The 22,273-nt window shown below is 42.9% G+C and overlaps 1 protein-coding gene across 1 annotated transcript; it reads left to right on the top strand.

The window, feature by feature from the left end:
* Positions 1 to 735: 735 nt before the first annotated feature.
* si:dkeyp-113d7.10 lies at positions 736 to 14,591 on the top strand. The gene is made up of 4 exons (XM_048245248.1): positions 736 to 2,398; positions 7,461 to 7,817; positions 10,034 to 10,333; positions 10,709 to 14,591. Exons 1-4 carry the CDS (start codon positions 2,047 to 2,049, stop codon positions 10,960 to 10,962), a joined length of 1,263 nt encoding a protein of 420 aa, XP_048101205.1. The 5' UTR covers positions 736 to 2,046; the 3' UTR covers positions 10,963 to 14,591.
* The last annotated feature ends 7,682 nt before the right edge of the window (positions 14,592 to 22,273 follow it).

A 22,273-nucleotide genomic window follows, 5' to 3' on the forward strand; every position in this document is an offset into this window, starting at 1 on the left:
ACGCCTTTTTCTTATTGGCCTTTCCACTGAGATGCAAAATTCAGTTTGAGGTTTGGATCAGAAGTGTTGTAGGTCACAGGCCAATAACTGATTCACTGGCAAATTTTCAATTTTTGCCATCATAACATCAACAGATAAATCATTATAATTACGAGGAGTAAAATGACATCCCCTTTTTTAATGTAGCTTAAAGATGTATGTATGGCCACGTTGTAAGGAGGAGCCGAGAGTAGGCAAGAAGCCTATGACTCCTAAAAACAATTAAACTTTGAAGATTAATTATAAATATATCATGTTTGTGCTCTCGAAAAACATCTTATGCTCACCGGAGAAATATGCTACACGTTCGTAAACAAGTTCAAATTTGTGTGGCAGGCAGCTGCGGTTTGCAAACCCTGCTCTTGTGCCAGTCGTGCTGCTGCTTACCACCATAACTTTCGCTCGAGCTAGAGCTGCCAGATTTTAGGTCAGTTTCGTTCTCTTCACTTAATCCCTCAAAGCAATTTTCTAAGACCGACTCTTTCAGCGCAAATTAATTGAGGAAACAAAAGCTTGTCACTTCGTATTATGTGGCAGTGATTCGAGCACGCGTGTCGTGGCAACAACTGATGCAACTGTACCCGTGCAAGCATCCCCCTCTTATATAACAGAAATGAATTATGACAGAGCCAGTGCGCATTCCATGCAAAACCACATGCACTGCAGTGCAGACATCTTTTTGGGAACATAGTCACAGATAATCTCGCAGCGAGCTCATAATCATAGTGCCACAGAACAAAGACAGTTGGGTGCCATGATCTCAACCCCGCTTTCCGGTTAGTTAGTGTTGAGAACACTGCTTTTACCGTACACGAGTTTCAAGCGCGCACAAAATATTGGTGATTTGGGAGGGGGAGTGTCCCTTCAGCCATGATCAAGCCGTGTGAGAACAAGCGTATTTCTTTTGGGAAATTATTTAAGTTAATATTGTAAACAATCCTATGCTTCTGCTATATCCGTGATCAAATACTAGAAGCCGTTGCTGTGAAGAGTCGGGAAAATGTACAGTCTGGCAGTCTTCAGTCGGTAACGCGTTGCAGTCTAATTTTACCACCCCTCGCCTCCATGAGCTACACACACGCTCACCTACATTAGGCTACTTAACATTACTTTAGTTACTCAACAATTACATAACACGCGGCTACTGTTGATCGGAAAATAGTTACGTCGAATTACACAATCCACGTGACAGCAGCAGCACACGGTTGTTTTACACTGTGTTTTAGTCTGGTTACTTTATTAATTGCGATTTGTACCAGAGATCAGGCATTATTTGGCCGTTACGCGCTGGGACCCGAGGAAAGAGTAGAAGCATGATGTTTATTTTAAGTTTCTCCAAAATGCAAAGGTTTTCTGAAATGTTATGAACAGCCTGTGTGGTATCTTATTACGATTCAGATTAGGCTGTGTTTTATAGGTTTTAGAAATTTTTGACGGTGACGTAGAAAAACAAAACAAATATTAATTAAATTAATGATGGAATAGTTGGTTTAGGGTAACATAGGCCTATTGAACTTGACGCACAAACTAGCAATAATGAAAAAAGGCTATTATTATTATTATGTAATAATAGATAATATTATGATTAGGCATTGACTATGCATTACACAACATAGGTTTTACACCATGGCATTTCATTTTGATTTAGAAATAGGCCTACCTGGTCGAATTAATTGGTTCTCGCACTCAAATATTTTAGCCTACTCCCAAATCTGAATAAAAACTATTCATGGTTAGGGAAAGTTCTCTGTTAGAGCAAAATGGCGTACAACTACTAGTGGCCCATGCTGCAGAAACCTTGAAATTGGTAGGCGATGGCAGGAATAGCGTTGCGTCTTCACAAGGGGGATTACGGTAGCATCCAAGGGGTGTACATATGATGCGTTGAAAGAGGAGGTAGTTCTTCATTTCAATCAGTTGTGTGTTGAGTTCTGTCTATTTTTCATGTTTTTTTTTTTCGGGGAGAGGGGGGAAGAATGAAAGTGGTCTTCCAACAAAGCGGACATCATGAACGGCGCACTGTATATTTCGTTTTTTCAAGGCCAGCTCGAATCGGCGCTTGAGCAGGTAGTGCAACTCGCTGTTCAGGAAATAACCAAGACTGTTGGTGCCACCTTGAATTCTATGTTGCTGGAAACAACTGCCAAGGACCAAGAAAACCAACGACTGAGGTTGAAGCTCCAGACTTCAGAGTTTGAATATAATAGAGGACATGGCAAAACGGCCACTTGCAAAGGCGGGAGAGAAACGAATGCGGCCAGCGAAGAAACAAAGCCGGAGCAACACACCCCCAGCCAGAATCGAGAGCGCAACATACAGGGAGACACACTCAGGATTGAGCAGAAAGGGCGAGCTGTGGGTAAGGTTATTTGCACACACTTTGTCCGAGAGCCTTCCTTTCGTGTTCAGCTCTAAAACTGCTTTCTAGCACGAAATCCAAATGTGTCAGCCACCATGGACACAGAGTAAATATGTGTAGGCTATGTCTTTGGCCAAGTGCTTCCTTTAAAAACAACCTCATCATTTTCTTTCACGTAGCCTAATGATTAAGCCCAAAACAGGACAGAACACCACAGCAGACGGAAGGAGGGGGAAGTTAACATAAGTATGCTTAGATAATTGCTCCCTTGTTCAATCATTAGTGCTTTTTTAAACGCCATATTAAACACGGTTGAGGAATGAATGACGCATGGATTTTCTGTGCCACGCAGATCATTTTATGAGTTCATGGTAAATAACGGTGTTAGTGTTTATTACACATGGCAACACACCCCCTTTTAACTCAACACTATTTACTTACTATGCATTTTGTTGTCTTCCATTATATCCCAAAACAATAACTACATCAGTGTAAACTACAAAATTAGAAACTCAAGTGGGCCGTGGAGTAGCTTAGGATGCCTCTTATCAAAACACTAAGGCCTCGCGCAGTGCCATAGGGTGTAATGGTTTGAGGATGGAAGTAGCTATCCCTTGTATTGTCTGTGAGACAGCTTTCCCCACGGTCAGTGTTATGGTGTGTCGAATAGAGATGTGACCAGGGGTCACTGTGCAATATGCAAGTAGTGTTTCAGCTAGAAGGCTGTTTATTATTGTGGCGGAAGTGTGCTCTGAACAGGGGGAAAAAATCTGAGTCAGCCTCACTTTGGTCTATATTAAACATTCTTTTGTAGTCTCTCTCTCTCTCTCTCTCTCTCTCTCTCTCTCCTCTCTCCTCTGCCTACCTCCCTCCCCCCCTCACACACGCACAGAGGGTTACACTCACATTGAGGCATCATGCATGCACACAAGCACACACACACACACACACTGCAGTGCAGTGCAGATTATGGGGCATGTTGTGACTGTTATCAGTGGTGGGTCGGGGCTGTGACGCCATTGTTGTTGAGTGTCTCCTAAGCGCTGCCTCTCGCGCTGTGGTAACAGTAGCCAAGGAAAGGGTGGCTTTCCCCCCAATAATCAGCCAATGAGACTAGCTCGACCAAGCCACACCTACCCCATCCATGCGGACATTATCAGCCGAAAAAGGGTAGGGTGGGGTGGGGAAGATATGCGAGGGGGTGGGGGTGGCACCTTCTGGGTCCATAAACGTCATTGTCCTCACTGTCCGACCGAGAAACAAAGCACCACGCACAAAAGTTTCTCCGTGCTCGAGCATGGACAAGAGAGAGGTCCTGGGTGTAAAGGTTTAATTAAAGCCTTAGATGGTTCCCACACTCATTGTGGAGATAAGTGGCATCCATTTTGGGTTCCGCTCGGCATTCTGGGAGTGGCTGTTTTTGATCATGGCTATCCATCCTGTGTAATACAGACAACCTTATTCTATTCTGCCCCTTTGTAAATCTGGAAGACAACATTAAAAACTCAGGAAATAGCAGTGCATGGCCCAGCAAAGCTTCGCCAGTTCCCAGAGGTTTTTGATTATCAGTCACCCCCATGACAAACCCTCAGCAGCCCCATAATTACAGCCTATTTCCTTTGAGCCTCAGAACCAGGAAGGAGTTAAATACCCTCAAACAATAATTTCATGTGTTGTTTTTCAGATTATTGCGCCAGTCTTGAAATAATCTTCACTCGATGCCAACGTTGTTTTTGGTGCAGTTTGAATAGTGTGGGGCATGAGAGAGAGAGAGAGAGAGGGACACACACACACACACACACACACACACACACACACACACGTAGGCACACACATCCCATGCAAAGACTTGTTCAGGGTGGCAGTGATCTGTCAATAATCCGATCGGGCAAGTATGCAGATAGTCTAAGCCACCTTGGCACGATTGCATCAGAGTCGTGGTTTTTGAGCGCTAGAAGAGGAAGGCTCTCTTTGGCAGGCCCTGGAGCCCATCCGTGCCAGTCTGCTCTGACTGTCACGAACATTGCAAACTCAGAGGGAAGTAGCTGAATCTCTTGCTATGAAACGCATCCAAACAACAATCAGATGGAAAAAAAAAAGTTTTATCCTTAAAAAAGCAAGTGGTGAAAGAAAAACAAATTAATTGAAATTCGTATGTGCATTTCTCCCTGCAACACTACAATCAGTGTGCTGTTTGTTTTATGAGGTCAGCTTGCACATGGTAAAAAAAAAGGTGTTGCATCTAACAGGTTTTAAAATGTACATTCCATTTGTTTCCCCTTAACAACATCACCAACGTGCTGTGTCCAGGCAGAGAGAGAGAGAGAGAGAGAGAGACACTGAAATGAGGTCCGTGATAATGTCCTATAATTTTGCCCAGGGTTCCATTTAACATTCCAGAGGGGGACTAGAGGACCGAATCCTCCTGTGAGTCTCTCTCAAGTGACTGGTTTGGGACGTGCGTCCATGCACAGATGTGTCCCATGATTCCTTCTCCTCTCCAACTGTGCCGTGCGTCTCACTCCGCTGTAGGTGGTCAACGCAAGCACTGCAGTATGGAATAAAGCTGACCAGTACTGCTGTGTGAGATCTCTCAAGGCCAAGACCCACGCGTCCTGTTAATGGTGACCTCAGGAGGATTTCTGAACTGCTAGTTTAATGTCGTGGCAGATGCACTCGTAGCCAGCCGATGGGGTTCTAACTGTGCGTGTTGTTGAGAGGAACTGCTACTTGTTTGAGTCTTGAGCGTGACATACCCTGATCGAATGTGAGTTTGTGTGAAGGGAGGGTGATGTGGACTTAAAACAATATCACAATGTGTCATGGTGTTTTGCATGAATGATGATTGAATGATATGAACATGCAAACACAAATATCATACCATGCCAAGTATTATATCCTGGATGATGCAATGTGTCACTAGATGGTGCATCATGGATAATGTTACATCAGAGACTGAACAAACAGGCAGTACACCACTAGACCAGGGGTCTCCAACCTTTTTGGGAATGAGGGCTACCTGAAGACCTGAAATCATATGGAGGGCTACTCATTTGAAACAAACAGACCCTCACCCCTTTTTTGCAAGGGTAATCCTCCTGAATAATAGGCCTATGTGATTTTTACATTTAAATTATCAATATTATGCAGGCCTATAAGCCTTTAAATATTAAGCAACTTTATTCTTCAATACTTCAATATTAATATGCGGCACTACCAACATTTTAAAGTTTCCATGGGGATTCTAATCTATTTTCTTTAAACAAAAAAAAGCAATCTTTTTGTGCAATTAATAATTTAGGTTACAATTTTTAGCATTACCTACCATTAAGAATTCAGAGGCTGTTTAAGTTCTGATTTCAGTGGACAATTCGGTTGTAACATTTCAGTAGCAATCACCAACACCACCCTAACTTATGAAGACGCCTTTTATAGTTATTGCACATCAGAAATTTCGATGATCTGACAAAAAAAGTTTTGTGTTTGCATGGCAACGCTATTGCTACGCCAGTAAGCTACGGAGGAGAAGGGGCCCGGCGGTTCCGTCCTTGAACAATCATGCACGAACCGTATGGGACGAGCTCAGAATAGCCACAGAACTTTTGCAAAGATATGCTTCCATTGGCTACACCAGACAAGGTTTTTTTTTTTTTTTACTGTCTGTGTGCGAGCAGCGTGTAGACGCTCCGCTTCCTTTGTTGTTGATGGATTGAATGGCGAAAGGGAATCGGAGCCAAAGGCTAAAATTTAACCCAGCTACAATTTGTAAGGTATCGCCAATATCAAGTTAATGTTACAGATGTACAGATCTACAATTAAGTATCTACTAAAAATGTCATAATGGAGGATGTTTTCGAGCGTGATCTGCTGGTGACTTTAGAAAGTGTGCTGCGGGCACCTAATAGGTATAAGTATATATACTTTTTTGATCCCGCGAGGGAAATTTGGTCTCTGCATTTAACCCAATCGGTGAATTAGTGAAACACAAACAGCACACAGTGAACACACAGTGAGGGAAGCAGTGAGGGGTTGAGGTGCCTTGCTTCAACAGGGGGGACTTCAGGGTTAGGTGCCTTGCTCAAGGGCACTTCAGCCACGGCCCACCGGTCGGGGCTCGAACCGGCAACCCTCCGGTTACAAGTCCAGAGTGCTAACCAGTAGGCCACGGCTGTCCCGCGGGCTACCTGGTGCTTGCGGGCACCGTGTTGGAGACCCCTGCGCTAGACCGTATGGCACAAGACAGTATATCATGCACAATACCACGTGGCACTAGTACATCATGGAAGATCTGAAATGAGACTAGGCTGTACGTCTTAAACAACACAGTATGGCACTATACTGTTAATCTGGTCACTTCAGTTTTCTGGCCTACTTTGCATGTGAGTGTTTTGCTACACAAAGGGCCCTCAATTTTGGGCTAGTGACCCCTTACAACTTCCCAAGATCGCTCTCATAATTGTAACATGTAAGAATGTGTTGACAGCCCCTTGCATTTCTACATGCCATTGGAACTGGAGGCCCTAAACATTTCTAAATCGTTTCATCCTTAATACTTAATACTGTCTCTATTGTGCAGTTTTTTTATATTTATATATATTACTTTTTCTGCTGTAAGTGCATGTTGTGTGTGTGATGTCTGTATACTATTGAGACCTTGAATTTCCCCTTGGGGATCAATAAAGTATCGATCTATCTCTCTACTTTAGAGCTGTTTCATAGGCAAAAAGAAATGTAATAACCACTGTGATAATATTCCATATGAGGTCACATCCATTTGTTGACATACATGTGCCCCTTGCATACTACACACGTTCATAGTCAGTATCCCAGTATCCCTCCTGAGGCTGTACAGATGCATAGTTTAGTATGAGGTGGAAGCATTGAGGTTATTTTGAACTGTTGAAGTTATGCATGTGATGCAAGCTCCCTGAGACAGCAAGAAGAAGAAGATTAGCCCCGCGTTCTTCCAGTGCAACTTTTGTGGAACATTGCATGAATGTTTACTGTGAGATTCTTGAAAGTTTTAAACGTTATGCATCTCATTTTTTCCTCCGTCCTGCAGGTCAGCTGAAAGTCGTGATGGAGCAGGTGTTGGAGTTTGCTGTGACGGAGCTGACGAAGATCGTGGAGGACAGCTTTGACGACCTGCTTCTCGAACTTACCAAGGTGGACCACGAGAACGTGGCCTTAAATGACCGGCTGCGGGCAGGCAAGAAACGGCAGGAGAGTGGCAACGGTGGCAAAAGTGACGCCATGCCAGACGTGCTGCACGGGGTCGCCACGATGAAGAAGGAGGCGGACAATGACTCGGACTCGCCCGGAAGCTCGGAGGGCACGCGGTTGGAACCACCCAGGGGCCGAGAACGGGCCGCCAAAGTCACCCGGGCAAAACAACAGACTTCGAACGAAAGCACAAATGGTGGGTGATGTACACCTGGCATGTTGGCGCTCTGGCTCATGTGGTAAATGGATACGCTGGTGAACAGGAAGCACCACTCACTTCCTGATGCCTGAAGCGCTTAGGAATTTAGACTTCTAGATATGTGTGTGTATGCCTGTGTGTGTACAAACTAGCCTCTCTCTTTCACACACACACACAAACACACACACACACACACACACACACACCGCGGACCCAAACCTGGGTCCTTGTGGGAACCAGGCCTGTGTATGGTTTGGGCTGCGCATGTCACCATCCATGTGCATGTGTGCTGGCTGTGACTCCAGTGTAATTTGCCTATGTGCTATTTACACAACACTGTACCGGTTACTCTGCCTGTACATGAACATGCATGTGACCGCCAACCGTAGCTTCCACTGTTTGGTTACTTGAGCGCACTACAGGCATGCCATGTGATAGTAGTCGATATGACGGCGTTAACCTTTGGGCTACACTGATAGTAGGCGAGGTGCATGTAGAGACTAGCTACCTGTTATCCTACTGGTTGCTTCCATTTCAGTACACATGCACATGATGATTGGGATTGCTTACCTGGTTTGAATGGCCATTTTTCTATCAGAAGGCTTTGTATACTTATTTGCCTACAGTACTGCGTTGTTGTGAGAAGCAGCAGTCCATGGCCTGTATCACAAGTTTGATGATGTGAGCGCTTACAAACACAGGATTTCCGTAAGAGAGGGGCTGAGGTGAACTGATGCACTTCCCTGGCTGATGTATGGGTTTCTGTGTGTGTCCGTATACCACTGTACATTGCGGAGGAAGAAATCATAAAATCTAATCAAGCACAGGGTTTCTGCATGGTCTTACAAGTCAGAAATGTAATAATATTTAAGTAAAAAGTCTGAAATACATAACAATAATAAACACTAGGTTATGACCATACTGGCAAAAAAAAAGTTACAGAACAAAAAAGTGTTATCTAAACTTTTATACAAGCTACAAAGTTTTTATCAGCTCCACATAGATGTTGTTATTTTGTTATTGCTACTGTGATATACTGTATCTGTACTATTGAGAGAGAAAGAACTACAATGTCATACAACTTCAATCTATGCTGCTTAAATTTCATTCATAAAACTCTTAAAAATGGTCTCAAAAAATTGATATTGTGAAACCTGCAGAAACCCTGTAAGCAATATGAGTTGTATTGCGGCCTGTAGGCTGAATTGGCCCTTATACTCTTGATCATGTGTGGCAGGAGCGCTTCGGTGAGGAACAGCCCTTTGTTGCCCTGAAATGTTTAGGTAGTTTAAAGTTAACGGTTTACTATGGTCTCACCATATAGCTGACCTAGTTGAAGTTCTGCTAAAAAAAAAAAAAAAAAATAGTCTTGTGTCCTGTACGTCGTCATGCAAAATGTCTCGTAGTCGTTGTCTTTTGTTTGGTTACTGCGGAACCAAAGCCACCTGCCTCATTTGTTTTTTTCCCTCCTGCGAAGCGCCTGTTCCAGAAAAAGAACACGAACGAACTGGCTTTGGCACTCCTTTTGCCTTTGTGGTGTCATATCTCATAGATATGTTACCTAAAGCCAGTGTGACTCAAGGAGTCTGTGGCGTACAGACAGTGTATACTATACTGTCTGGCCTATGTTCTTTATGTTGTGTGTGTGTGTGTGTGTGGGGCGGGGGGGGGGGGGGGTTCATGTGCGAAGGTCATGTTTTTAAAAAAAAACTGTACTCAGCATTTCATTTCTGTGGAGGAGGAGGCTGAAGTGTAGAAAAGGGATCTGACGCAGAGGACTAACTGAACATCTCGTGTTTAAACCTGTCTGAGACCCACGTTGACGGCTGAACCAGTGTGCTGTTTCAGTTGTAGCTTAGGACACAATAAAGCATTCACAGCATGCAGCCAAAGAGCTAAAAAATGTACGCTCTAAGGTAAATGAAATAATGTTTTATGATTAGTATGCCACCTGCACAGCTATGTGCAGTGTTTCCCACAGAATTGAAGAATTGATTCTATTTGTGGTTGTAGGTTTGCAGAATTAACTTGAATGCAACAGTTTTTAACAAATTAGTGTAGTGTGGTTATGATTCTAACCAGATGTAAGCACAATTGTAAGTACAACCAGGGAAATAGTTGTGTGGTGGTCAATGTTGATATTGTGGTGGGTTGCCACAAATAAGTCAATGTATGGGAAACACTGACGTGACGTCTCTGTGTTGTTTGTCCAGCGGACACGGACAAGCAGAAGGTGTTGGCCGTGGCGCAGGACTGGGTACCCATCCTGGACAAGGTCTTTGGCCAGAAGTGGTGCAGCGATGCGTGGCACCTCAAGGAGGCGGTGAAGGCCGAGGGCAGTGCAGGGCTCGCGCTCAACCTCGGCCAGGTCCAGGGTCAGATGTCCCAAATGGACGCTCTCATCCGCGAGGCACTGGAGCCCAGCATGGGCCAGTCTCAGTGGCTGCAGCCGGGGGACCACGAGGTCCTGTCCCCACGCTCAGAACCGCAGGTTGCGGTGGTCAGTCCCACAGGTGAGTAGGACCAAGGACAGCTGATGTTTATGGTTTCCCTCGGGCTGTTTTGGAGCAGCTATTTTTTGGCAGAGTTGTGTGCTGTTAGGCAAAACGTTTGGCCACATGACGTGGCTGTGAATGTGGGACTGCCTGTGACTGACACAACATGTTTGACTGGATGGGTCACTGCATGTACCTCCGTAACTACAGCATTTGATACGTGTCAGTGATTACTGTCTTAAAATGTTGACTCAGCATTCCCCACCTCCTCCTTTCTTTCTTTCTTTCTTTCTTTCCTTCCCTTCCCCCTCTCCTTTCTTTCTTTTGTTCTTTCTTTACCCCCTCTCTCTCCTCCTTTCGTTCTTTCTTTCTCCCCCCTCCCCCCTCCTCCAGATGGCGTTCCTGATCTCTCGTCCCCCTCCATGCTGCACAGACTGCTAACACTTCCCTCTCAGCTGCTAGAGGGCGATGAGGAGTCGATGGAGGGACTACCTGTCCTCTCGGAGGCTCCTGCCGACGACTCTTCTGAGCCCCGGCCAGCAGATACCCCTTCGGGCCAGATCATCCCACCGGTGCTGACTGTGGAAGAGGACGTGGCGGTGGAGGAGGAGAAGATGGAAGAGGAGGAGGAGGAGGAAAGAAGATGACAAAAGCTCGGACACGGACCACTGTTTCTCTCCCCGGGGAGGCTCACGGAACTCGAGCAGGAAGTCGCACGTGTGCAAGCTCTGCGGGAGGCGTTTCAGCCGGGCGCACCTCCTCAAGGCTCACGGGCAGGTGCACGAGGCTGGCGACGCCCTCCGCTGCTCCGAGTGCGGCAGGCGCTTCACGCAGCCCTCCCGCCTGCAGGCCCACATGCGCACGCACCAGGAGCAGCACCCCAGAGGTCGACGAGACCCTCAGGAATGAGGGCGAAGACAGAAAAACGCGAAAAAAAGGAAAAAATACATATAGGTGAACTTTACAGTGTTTTTATATATATATTGACTTGAGTGCGTCGCCACACAAGGAAAAGGAAAAGAGAGATGAAGGGAGGGAGAACAAGGGAGGGAGATCAGCGAGATTTCAATCCATCACTCCCATTACTAGGAACTGACTCTTGCACCTTTTTGCGACGGGAGTTCAGAACAGCATTTTTTTCCTCTCTTCTGTTTAGGTACTCTGGATTTCGAACCAGAGCGGTGTAAGGAGTTTGATACCTGCTGTTTCTTTTTTTTTTCAAATTTTTTGTTTTTGTTTTTAAATGTGTTGTTTTTTATTTTTCTTTCGATCTCAGAAATTGAAGCCAGCTGAAATATCATCACTGTCACTGATTTCTAGGTGCTGACGTTACAGATTGGCAGATTGGAATGGCTGGACTAGAGAGTGGAGGTCGTGTGATTCATGTACAAATAAGCATGGGGAAAATGTTGCCTAACGTAATGTAACGATAGGCAGTGAAGTAATTTTTCTTTTTAAGGAGAGGAAGAAATGTAACAGAGAGCTTCCCCCCTGAAGCTCCCCCCACCCACCCTCAAAGAAATGAGGCACTGAGGATGTACCTGCATAGTGTATTAAATCAATAGTTGGTTTGCCTTTTGAAATCAAAGAGGAAATTCCTGCAGGTAGAACAGGTTTTCTTTGGTAAAAGAAAAAGAAAGCCACACTGGTTCATGATGTATTGAGAACCCCCAGTGGCTTTTGATGATGGGTAAAGTAGCACAGAACGAAAATGAATGTGAATCACTTCTGCCATCTTCAGCACTAGAGCTGTGTCTTACATTTGAAGCGGCCTCAGTGCCGGTGGAGGGAAGGTTAGCTACTGTTAGCAATGGACAGAGGCAAGGCCAAATTGATTTTTGATGCCCACCTCTGAATGTGATTTTTTTTTTTTTTTTTTTAGATTGAATGAACCAGGGATGTCTAATTATTGACGTACACTTCACAATCCACTTTCTGCAGCCGCCAATGACACACAACTTTTTTTTTTTCTTGTATTGAGCCAAAATACCTCATAACAGAATTTTAGATACTTACTTGGATAAAAGGGAACACCTGTTTTTCTTTCTTTGTTGTTTTTTTATAATGTGCTTGGCTACACAGCACAACTGCATACTGGCCATGGATTGGCAGATGGTCTGTCGTAGCTCTGTGACTTGGACATTCAAGAACACCACACCTACTGCAGAAGCAGCACAACATTCATGGTCATTTGTGTACATTTGACAGAAGTTAAAGCCCCGTACAAGAGACACAAGGAGAGTAGAGGGGTAAAAGAAAATGTTGAACATGACTACAAGAAGCTCGAGGAAATGCTACTGTATCTTCAGCAGTTATGATGACGACGTGTTGCTGTTGTAGAGAGTCTTGTTGGTGTAGTGTCAAGAATTGTCCTTTTTCTTTTTTGCTATTTTAGGGTGCTTAAATATTTGCATCCTCCTTGTTTTTTTGTTTTATTATATATTTCTTCATCTTCTATTGGGGTGGGGCAGGGTGCTTACTTTGAAATCCTGACACTTCAGGACTTCTGTTTGCCTTTCCACTGGTCTTTCCCAGTGGCATGCACTCATTTTTTTTTTTTAACAAAAAAAGACAAAACAAAATGTCTCCTCTGGGCAGCCTCTTTGGGTTTGCGTAGCGTCTTCCTATTCTCTCTCAATATGCTTGGTGTCTCTATGGATGTGTGTAGCGTCTTGGTTACGGAGGCACCACTGCCCACAGTGAAGGCCGCGGTTCAACTCGGTTGCACAAGGAAGGTCAACATGTGTCTGTTCTGTACATGACCGCAGTCTGATTCAACAACGCGAGGGCTTCAGATAATGCCCAGTCTTCTCAGAGACCACTGGTTTCAAGGGATTCAAACAACGTATTCATGATGGGTGTTGATTCCCATACTCTTGTACAAAACAGGTTTTTAAACTTGTCTTGGAATCATACTTGATAGCATGTGAACTGTGTTCTTAAAAGATTGTAAGTGTGTGATTTGGGGGAAAAAAGGCCAGATCCCTTGTCAGAGAAGATCTTTTCTCCAACTCAGTCTCCAGTACTCTGGGCTAACCACCGGTGTCCCTTCGATAGATCTGCTAAGAGCTGCACGGGGTTACATTCTAAGCCACTGTCACGAGTGCCCTCTTCTTACTTTCTTTATCTACAGAGCTTTTGTTTGCTAGCGCAGGACACACAGGAAGGATGAAGTCAATTCCTCTCAATACCTCATTTTCAGGGAAAATAAGACGTCAAGAGAGACGTGCAATAACAAGAAAAGTCGAATTTGTTGGGTCTTGGTTAAAAAAAAAACCTCTATCACAGTTTACAAGGGCACTCCTTATAGTGGATGGGATCAAAACCTCATTTTCTATCTATATGCTAGTGTATGATGTACATTAACTTAAATATTATATTTTCTATAGGCCGATTATGTGTCGATAGCGATAGAAATCGTTATCGGCCTTCTTTTATGTCAGTTCTGGCATTAATAGACAATAACAGACAGGGCTCAGAGGCTTTTCACTCAGTTGAAACAGTCACCTTCAACCTTAACCTTGCAACTAGCTGAGTTGTGCATCGCTAGTGCTAGGAACAAGCCGGCATACTAAGCTATTCTCTTGTCTCTTCAGCTGGATTTTCAAACCTTGGATCAGCGTAGCAGGGCTGCTGCTGACTAGCACTTGTTTCCTATGCTGTGTGCTGCATCCTTCATGTCTCTTTCAGAGGCGTTATTGCTGATCTACTTCTCTTCATGTAATCTCGTGGAGCCAGAAGCATGTTAGCATGCATGTTTCTGGACAGGTTTTTGGGTCTAAGTGGGGGCAACATTGATTAGCAGGTCTTAGTGTTTTTGGGAAAGTTCTAAACCAATTCAGAACGTCAAAGTTGTGTTGTAGTGTGTGGTGCTTCATAGAAGCTGTTACAGTAGTGTGCTTTTAAAGATTCACTTAACTGGTCCTTAAGCTCCTCATGGTTCTTTGACAGTCCATTTTGTGTGTAGGCTTAAAAAAATGGTTTGGATTGAGCCACATCAGCCAAGCAGCATGTCGCTTCATGGAGCATGGAAGGGAAGGGTGTAATTTGATTGGCTGTTGCGCTCAAATATCAACAACCTTTCATCAGACTTGTGGACTGTATCTTTAAAAGTAAAACAAGTGTTTTTAGTCAGATTGTCACCTCTCTCTCAATACCAGCATCATCTCAGTGAGTTGTCTCCAGATGTGCACTCTGATGGCCGTATCTGTCTGGCCCCACGAGATTACCCAGAATGCATCAGTGCAAATATACGGACCAGATTTACGATTCCTGTGAAACTGCATCAGTGTCAAAATAACACATTTATATTTAAAAGGTATGTGTGACATCATAATGGCACTAGATACAAATGCAGAACACCCTGTCATGTTTCTGATATTAACCACACTGAATCTATGCTTGATGGATGCATTCTCTGACCATTGACTCATCCTAGAAAGGATCCTTGAAAGGATTTCCTTTCATCTGTGAGCACCTGTTCATAAATGGTTCCCCTTAGAGGAGTACTAGTATAACTATCCAAGGTTCCTCTGTAGAAGCCTCCATAGAACCTGTTTTCTCTATAAAACATTTCAACCTTTTAAAATTCAACCTGTTGTTGCCCTTGGTGGTCCAACCACGCTGAGTAGATAAAACAACAAAACAAACTCCATTTCATGGTAAAAAAAAAATAGTTGGTAGAACACAAGAGTTTTTTTTTTTTTTTTTTTTTTTTTTTTTTTAACCTTATCTTTATGAAGCCTTTTGTGTAGGTCATTTTGAACTCTTAGCTTTGCGCAAGGCTTCTTTGCTCCACATGAAACTTGGTGATTTTAAACAAAACAAATCTTCGCCTTGTCTCCATTGAAGAACCTGTTGAGGTTCTAGTTAGAACCTTCTGATGAGAAGTTCTGTAAAGAACCGTTGAGCCATATCAGCCTTTAAAATTCTAGGTAGAACCTAAACAGTCTTCTGTGGGCAAAGGTGTTCCACCTCTGCGTGGCTGATGTTGGAGACTTCACTGGGTGTCGTTGCTTTTTGATGAATGTTCATATCCAGTGGTGGAGTGTTTTTCTCTTTATTCCATGGTGCCTTTAGTGGCAATTAGAGGGAAGCTCTTGCCTGTTCATATCATTTGTTGCCTCAGTGTTATGTACAGAAATATGTATGCCTCAGACATCAGTGATTTCTTAATGCCTTTTTTTGTAGATGAAATGCATTCATGGCTGTGAATTTTGGTGAAATAGCAACATTGCTTTTTTTATTTACTCTATAATATAGATGCTTTGTCTAATGCTGTAGCATGCCTCTCCACTCATATAACTTCCTCTACAGTTTTTCTGAACATAGCTAGGGAGCAATAGTGTTTTGTACATTACTTGTGTGTGTGTGGGTGGGTGGGTGTGTGTTTAGGCATTTATTTTCCTTTCTTAAGCCATTCAGCTTTTTGCGTTTTCCTAACTGCCCGCTTTTCAACAAATGCCAAGTATTAATGCTATACACTTAGCTTTTTTTTTGTTTTACAGTCGACCACTTGCACTTTCCTACTTCTCAGTTTCTCTCACAAACCACAGTACCTCATGAGATGTATAAGCAAGATTTATTCATGTGGAATTGGATAGTTGAACAGCCATTACCTCAGCAAGTGTTGATTCCCATCAACATGTTTACATTTTGACTGGTTGATGCAGCATTTGTTTGTGTTATTACCACAACAGATGTTACTTTTCAGTTGCAATGACATGCAGACTTGACTATACCAGGTTTGTTGTTTATTAGAAGGTTAATAGTATGCTTGTTAAATATTATGGGAAGACTGCATGGGTCTGATATCATTAGGTTGGTTTTATTTGGCCAAAGACAAACACGCTGATAGTAAACATAGTGTCTCAACTATCCGATTCTAGACATATGACTTTTATTAATTTTGGCTATTTGCTGAAAATGGGCTGATATTATATGGAAGATATTACCATAAAAATATGATTTTTTTTTTTTTCTGTTTGGAATAATTAAACCCTTATACCAAATTTGCACATTGGATAACAAATCAGGGAATGCCTAAAATGAGGGATTTTAACAGTAGGCCTAGTCATATTGTAGGTTTAGTTGAAATTATTTTGGATTTGTGTATTTTGTTTTTACTTTGTCAGTAGTTTTGAGATTTCCTCTGCAACGTTTTTGAGAACGTCAGTCAGGATCTGACTGATCCTGATTTTCAAATTGTCAATTTATTTTATGTTTCATGAGGAAGATGTGACCAATTTTTACTGAATTCTCAATTAAAATATTTTTAGATTTGAATGCCCCCAAAGGTGAATTGACTATGCACAGATTTGATTAGGTACTTTGCTAGATTTTGCCAAATCATTGATCATGGATGAATGTTTTATGCCCAAATACAAGAGCTTCTTCCAAGCTTATGTTTCCCATTTGAAGTACTGGAGAATTCTAAATGCTCCCTCAGTCGTGTTTGAAGTAACATTGCCAGAACAGTGTAATTATGTAGGCCTTATGTCTTCATTTTATACATGTTAGATGATGGAAATGGGTACTTACTGTAAGAAAATTAAACAAAATAAACCAAACATGTTAACATAACATTGTATGAATACATTGCTTTATTTCAGGGCAGTTTTGATCTGTCTCAACATTTCAATCAGAGCGCTGAACATATAGCTGTGGATGATTAATTAATAGATGATTTTTTTTTAAATGCTATTTTTGTGAATTCAATTCTAAATTGATTTTGGACAATAGATTTGGACACTAAAATGGTAAGGTGTAAATAGATTTAAATGAATGAATCAGTATTGATAATATAAAGTAATACTCCTGGATGTAGTTCAAAACGGTCTTAGCACCTCCACCTACCCTTGCTCTCTCCTTTTGCATGTAGCATCCAGCAATGGACTGGGTGTCGTTTCAGATGTTCATGGGCTTTATTTATTTATATATATATATATATATATATATATATATATATATATATATATATATATATATATATATATATATATATATTATTATTATATTTTTTTTTTTAAACCACTACAGACTCAAGTTTTAACATAACAAAACTAATTATGCATACTGGCACAATGATGAATACAGAATTAAGGTCATTTAAATATGGCACTCTATGCAGGGCACTCTATACAGTGCTAGAGTGCAACCCTCAGCTGAGTTAATTTGTAATACTGCTTGGCAACAGAGCTGCTCATATTACAGCCATTCGTTATTGTTTCAGCTATACATATTTGCATTATTGGAATAGTTCCAAGCAAAGATTCTAGAGCGGAGCTCGGTTCTAGAATCTTTGGTTCCAAGCTTACTGTTGTTACGTTGAGTACATCAGCTCTGCTGGCCACATTTCAAACTGTACGGACCATGCTAGAGGTACTATGATCCACTCTACTGATATTTAGTTTACTACTCTGCTATAACTGTAGTATTCATTTAAAGTTACTGCATTGTAATTGCATAACACTTGGGCTAGTTAGAGAGGTTATGTAGATGCAGAGAGTATTTCGTATTCGTAGAGACACTTAATAGGCAACTTACTTAGGTAATAGCATGATTACGATACCTAGGGATTGAGGGATACAGTTTTACAAATCTGACCTGCAGTTAACAAGTGTGTTATCTATCTGTTTACAAGGATACAAGTATTTTATTTGTCACATACGTAGAGATACTGTAAAACATGTAGTGAAATGGCATTTTAGCTGCTCAACTTTCCTGTGCAGAGGTATCACTAACTATTTATAAGTATAAAGAAGAAAGATTTAGAAGAATTTAATAACTTAAGAGAGAAGGGGATAAAAAGTGCAGTGTGCAGTGCGGCTAGTCCATGTGATGTATTTAGAGTTGTATATGTATTCAAGTGTAAGTATATATACTCTTTTGATCCCGAGAGGGAAATTTGGTCTCTGCATTTATCCTAATCACTAATCTGTGAATTAGTGAAACACACTGCACACAGTGAACACACAGTGAGGTGAAGCACACACTAATCCCGGCTGCCTGCAACAACAACGGCGCTCGGGGAGCAGTGAGGGGTTTGGTGTTCAAGGGCACTTCAGCCGTGGCCTACTGGTCAGGGTTCGAACCGGCAACCCTCCGGTTACAAGTCTGAAGCACTAACCAGTAGGCCACGGCTGCCCTATTCAGGGTGCGGATGTCCTGAGGAAAGTAACTCCTCCTCAGTCTCTCTGTTTTAGCCCTGTGAGCACATAGATGTCTGCCTGACCTCAAAGGTTTGAACAGTCTATGGTCAGGATATGAATTGTCCTTTAAAATATTACTGGCCCTTGCTTGTACTCTTTTTATATCCTGCAGGGTAGAGAGAGGTGCTCTGATGGTGCGTTCGGCTGATGGAAAACCATGAGAAGACCCATCAGGTGCTAAATAGAGGATACCCGAGAAGACAGCCATAGACCTCTGGAGTTCGCCTACAAAAAGAAACCAAAGCTGCCATCTTTGCCCATATAAGGAGATCTGAGTTTTTATTGAAGCCAACTACCTATGGCAAGTAACATTGCAAGTTAGCTCCGGGATAACAAAAATCAAAGTTTGCTGTCTTAATGTACCCACTTGAAGGCTGACGACAAAAGTGTGTAGAGCAACGTCTGCACTTCAGATATTTTGTCCCTGTGAGAGTTTAATAGGTGCGGTCATTCAAAATCCCCATGTTATTTTCCCATAGGAAAAATCGCAAGATACCGGATCTCCTTACATGGCCAAAGATGGTAACTTTTTTGTCGGTGGACTTCAGAGGTCTATACATAGAGACACATAATCATAATAAAAGGCAATTGCTACACACTACAAACTAAAAATGTTCAGTGTGGGGAACAGTAAACTCTCACTGCCACACATCACCTGTGTTTTTTATCCAACTGCGCTGCCCTCCCCACCTCCAGAGTGTAACAGCATTCTCTCCTTTTGAGCAACCCAAACTAACATCCGAGGATGACGTGCTGACGGAGGACTACAGTGACGCGGGTGCTGGTGGGGATAGCAGGTGGTGTGGGCGGGCTCGCTCTCTCCGGTCCAACTGTCGGAGCTCTCTGATGGCACGTCAGCTCTGGTGAGTCAGGCTGACACTCTGAGCAACCTGTGAAGCTGATGACTTTCTCTGACAAAATCAGAACTGCTAGTTATACACTGAACATATCCACAGCAACCCTAAATGATATCATGTCTTATGAAAAGCATACTATTAGCTCACCCGTAAATCCATTGATGCAACATTGACTGTACACCGGTGGAGAGAGTTGTCCTGCAGACCGATTCTCAAATCTCAAATTGAGATTGGGAATTGGCCTGGGGACCTTTCATTCACTTATTCCAGGGGTTAACAAGTGGTGAAATTGAGCTGAATTGTTATCATGAACAAATTTAGTCTGTCATAGCCATTTGTGTTGCTTCTGCTGCTGCTGGTGTTGATGATACTGATGCAGAACCCTGTGAAACACTGCTCACTGCTGAGGGGCAGCCGTGGCCTACTGGTTAAAGCTTCGGACTTGTAACCGAAGGGGTTGCCGGTTCGAACCCTGACCGGTAGGAACGGCTGAAGTGCCCTTGAGCAAGGCACCAAACCTCTCACTGCTCCTCGAACACCGCTGTAGCAGGCAGCTCACTGCGTCGGGATTAGTGTGTGCTTCACCTCACTGTGTGTTCACTATGTGCTGAGTGTGTTTCACTAATTCACAGATTGGGGTAAATGCAGAGATAAATGCATCACGGAATCAAAAGAGTATATATACTTATACTTATACACATATGTCTGCTGCTGTTGGTGATGCTGATGCAGAACCCTGTGGAACACTGCTCACATATTGTCTGCTGCTGTTGGTGATGCTGATGCAGAACCCTGTGGAACACTGCTCAATATCGTCTGCTGCTGGAATGCAGAACCCTGCTCACATATCGTCTGCTGATGCTGCTGATGCAGAACCCTGTGGAACACTGCTCACATATCGTCTGCTGCTGTTGGTGATGCTGATGCAGATGCTGATGCAGAACCCTGTGGAACACTGCTCACATATCGTCTGCTGCTGTTGGTGATGCTGATGCAGATGCTGATGCAGAACCCTGTGGAACACTGCTCACATATTGTCTGCTGCTGTTGGTGATGCTGATGCAGAACCCTGTGGAACACTGCTCACATATTGTCTGCTGCTGTTGGTGATGCTGATGCAGAACCCTGTGGAACACTGCTCACATATTGTCTGCTGCTGTTGGTGATGCTGATGCAGAACCCTATGGAACACTGCTTACATATTGTCTGCTGCTGTTGATGATGCTGATATTAAGCAGAAGGTGTGTAACTGTTAGATTTACTGATGACAATCAGTGTTAACAACTTTCAAAAGGCATCATCTAGTCAGAGCAACTGGGTTAAATGTCTATGGGATTCATTCATCAGCCTTGTGACTGATTTTGTTGTTACAATCGTGTCAGAAAGAGGCTGGAGATATTGCCATATATAGAGTCCGAGTCTCGCTTTTCCAAGGAGATGTGAGATGCTTTTCAGCTCAGAGCATAGTTGACTGTAACAGATGTGCAATGCAGCTGCTGCCTGGATGTGCCTTAACCCTTAAAGGTGTGGTTTTTTGAACATTCTAACCTAAGATTCCGTTCTGCAACAATTCAAGGTTCTAAAATTCTACGTTGAATTCAATGAACCCAGATATTCTTTAGAATGTTCATTTTCCAACAATCCTGTCACACCAATGTGACAGTATACCTTTAAGGGTTAAAGGGCTGCCCACACACTTCAGTTGTGAGTTTGTGAAAGCTTGTGGATATCTATGCTCAGTAGCCAGTCATACACCCTCACTTCAGTGCTCCTGAAGCACTGTGTTGATTGGCTGGGATTGTTTGTCGCTTGGTCTGAGCCACTATGTTTGTTTATTTTCCCAACTACAGAGCCAGTACTGTGCACTAACACTAACACCTGAGTGCAAACACTGAACAGACAGGTCACGGTCTTCAGCTCAGGACTATGAGGAGCAAAACGCTGATTTTGATTAGAAGTGTGGGTTAGAATTGGGTTGGGATCTATTAGGAATGTAGCCTACCTGTACAGTGATCCAAACATCAATAAATCAGTATTTAGCTGCCAAGCTGGCAGCTACAAGGAATGTACCTTCAGTTATTGGTGGCTCTCAAAGCATTGAAAATATGTTCAAATCATACCGGACAATGTACAGTATGCCGATGGTCCAGATAATAAGCAATACATGCATGCCTGTAGCAGTGTGGGAATCCGGGCTCTGACCGCAATCTTCAACTCATCTGTCATGGCAACAGAGAGCAATATGCGGTGCCACTGTTACACCTCATTGTTCATCATCACCCAGCAACAAGGATCGTATGGTTTAAAATTATGGACTCTGAAAAAACCTTGTAAAGTCTGAGCTGATTTTTTAAATCACTGTGGCATATTACAGACCAGGTTACCAAGTCTGCTGACTATTTCTACCTGTGGCAGCATACATTTGTAACAGTTTATACTCATGTAATAATGTGTATTACTTTATGTAATAAACACAATCTTATATTATTGATTGTATATGGATGAGAGAATTTGGGCACAGTTGAAACAAAAACAGGGTGATTTTACTGATGTTGATATGCCTACGTCTAATATAGACTGATTGTCAAGTTGTTTTCAGCAAATGATTCCCTATGTCATTGATGAAAAATGAGTGATCTTTCACAGTAGGCAATTCAACACACGAAATGACAGCGTAGGCTAATGCACATTGCACATTGGTCTCAGTGAGGCTGGAAATCATTTACGTGATGGTCAGTAAAATCAAGCACGCAAAATAATGAGGTCAAACCCAATTTGTCTGTCATCAAGATCTGCAGAGCGCTGCCAAATATGATAGCTTTCGCATACAGTGATGGAATGCATGTAGTCATCAGGTATGATATGAAAGGTGGGACGTTGACCTGAATATG

This window comes from Alosa alosa, chromosome 6 (assembly GCF_017589495.1).
Source record: "Alosa alosa isolate M-15738 ecotype Scorff River chromosome 6, AALO_Geno_1.1, whole genome shotgun sequence".
Taxonomy (NCBI): Eukaryota; Metazoa; Chordata; class Actinopteri; order Clupeiformes; family Clupeidae; genus Alosa; species Alosa alosa.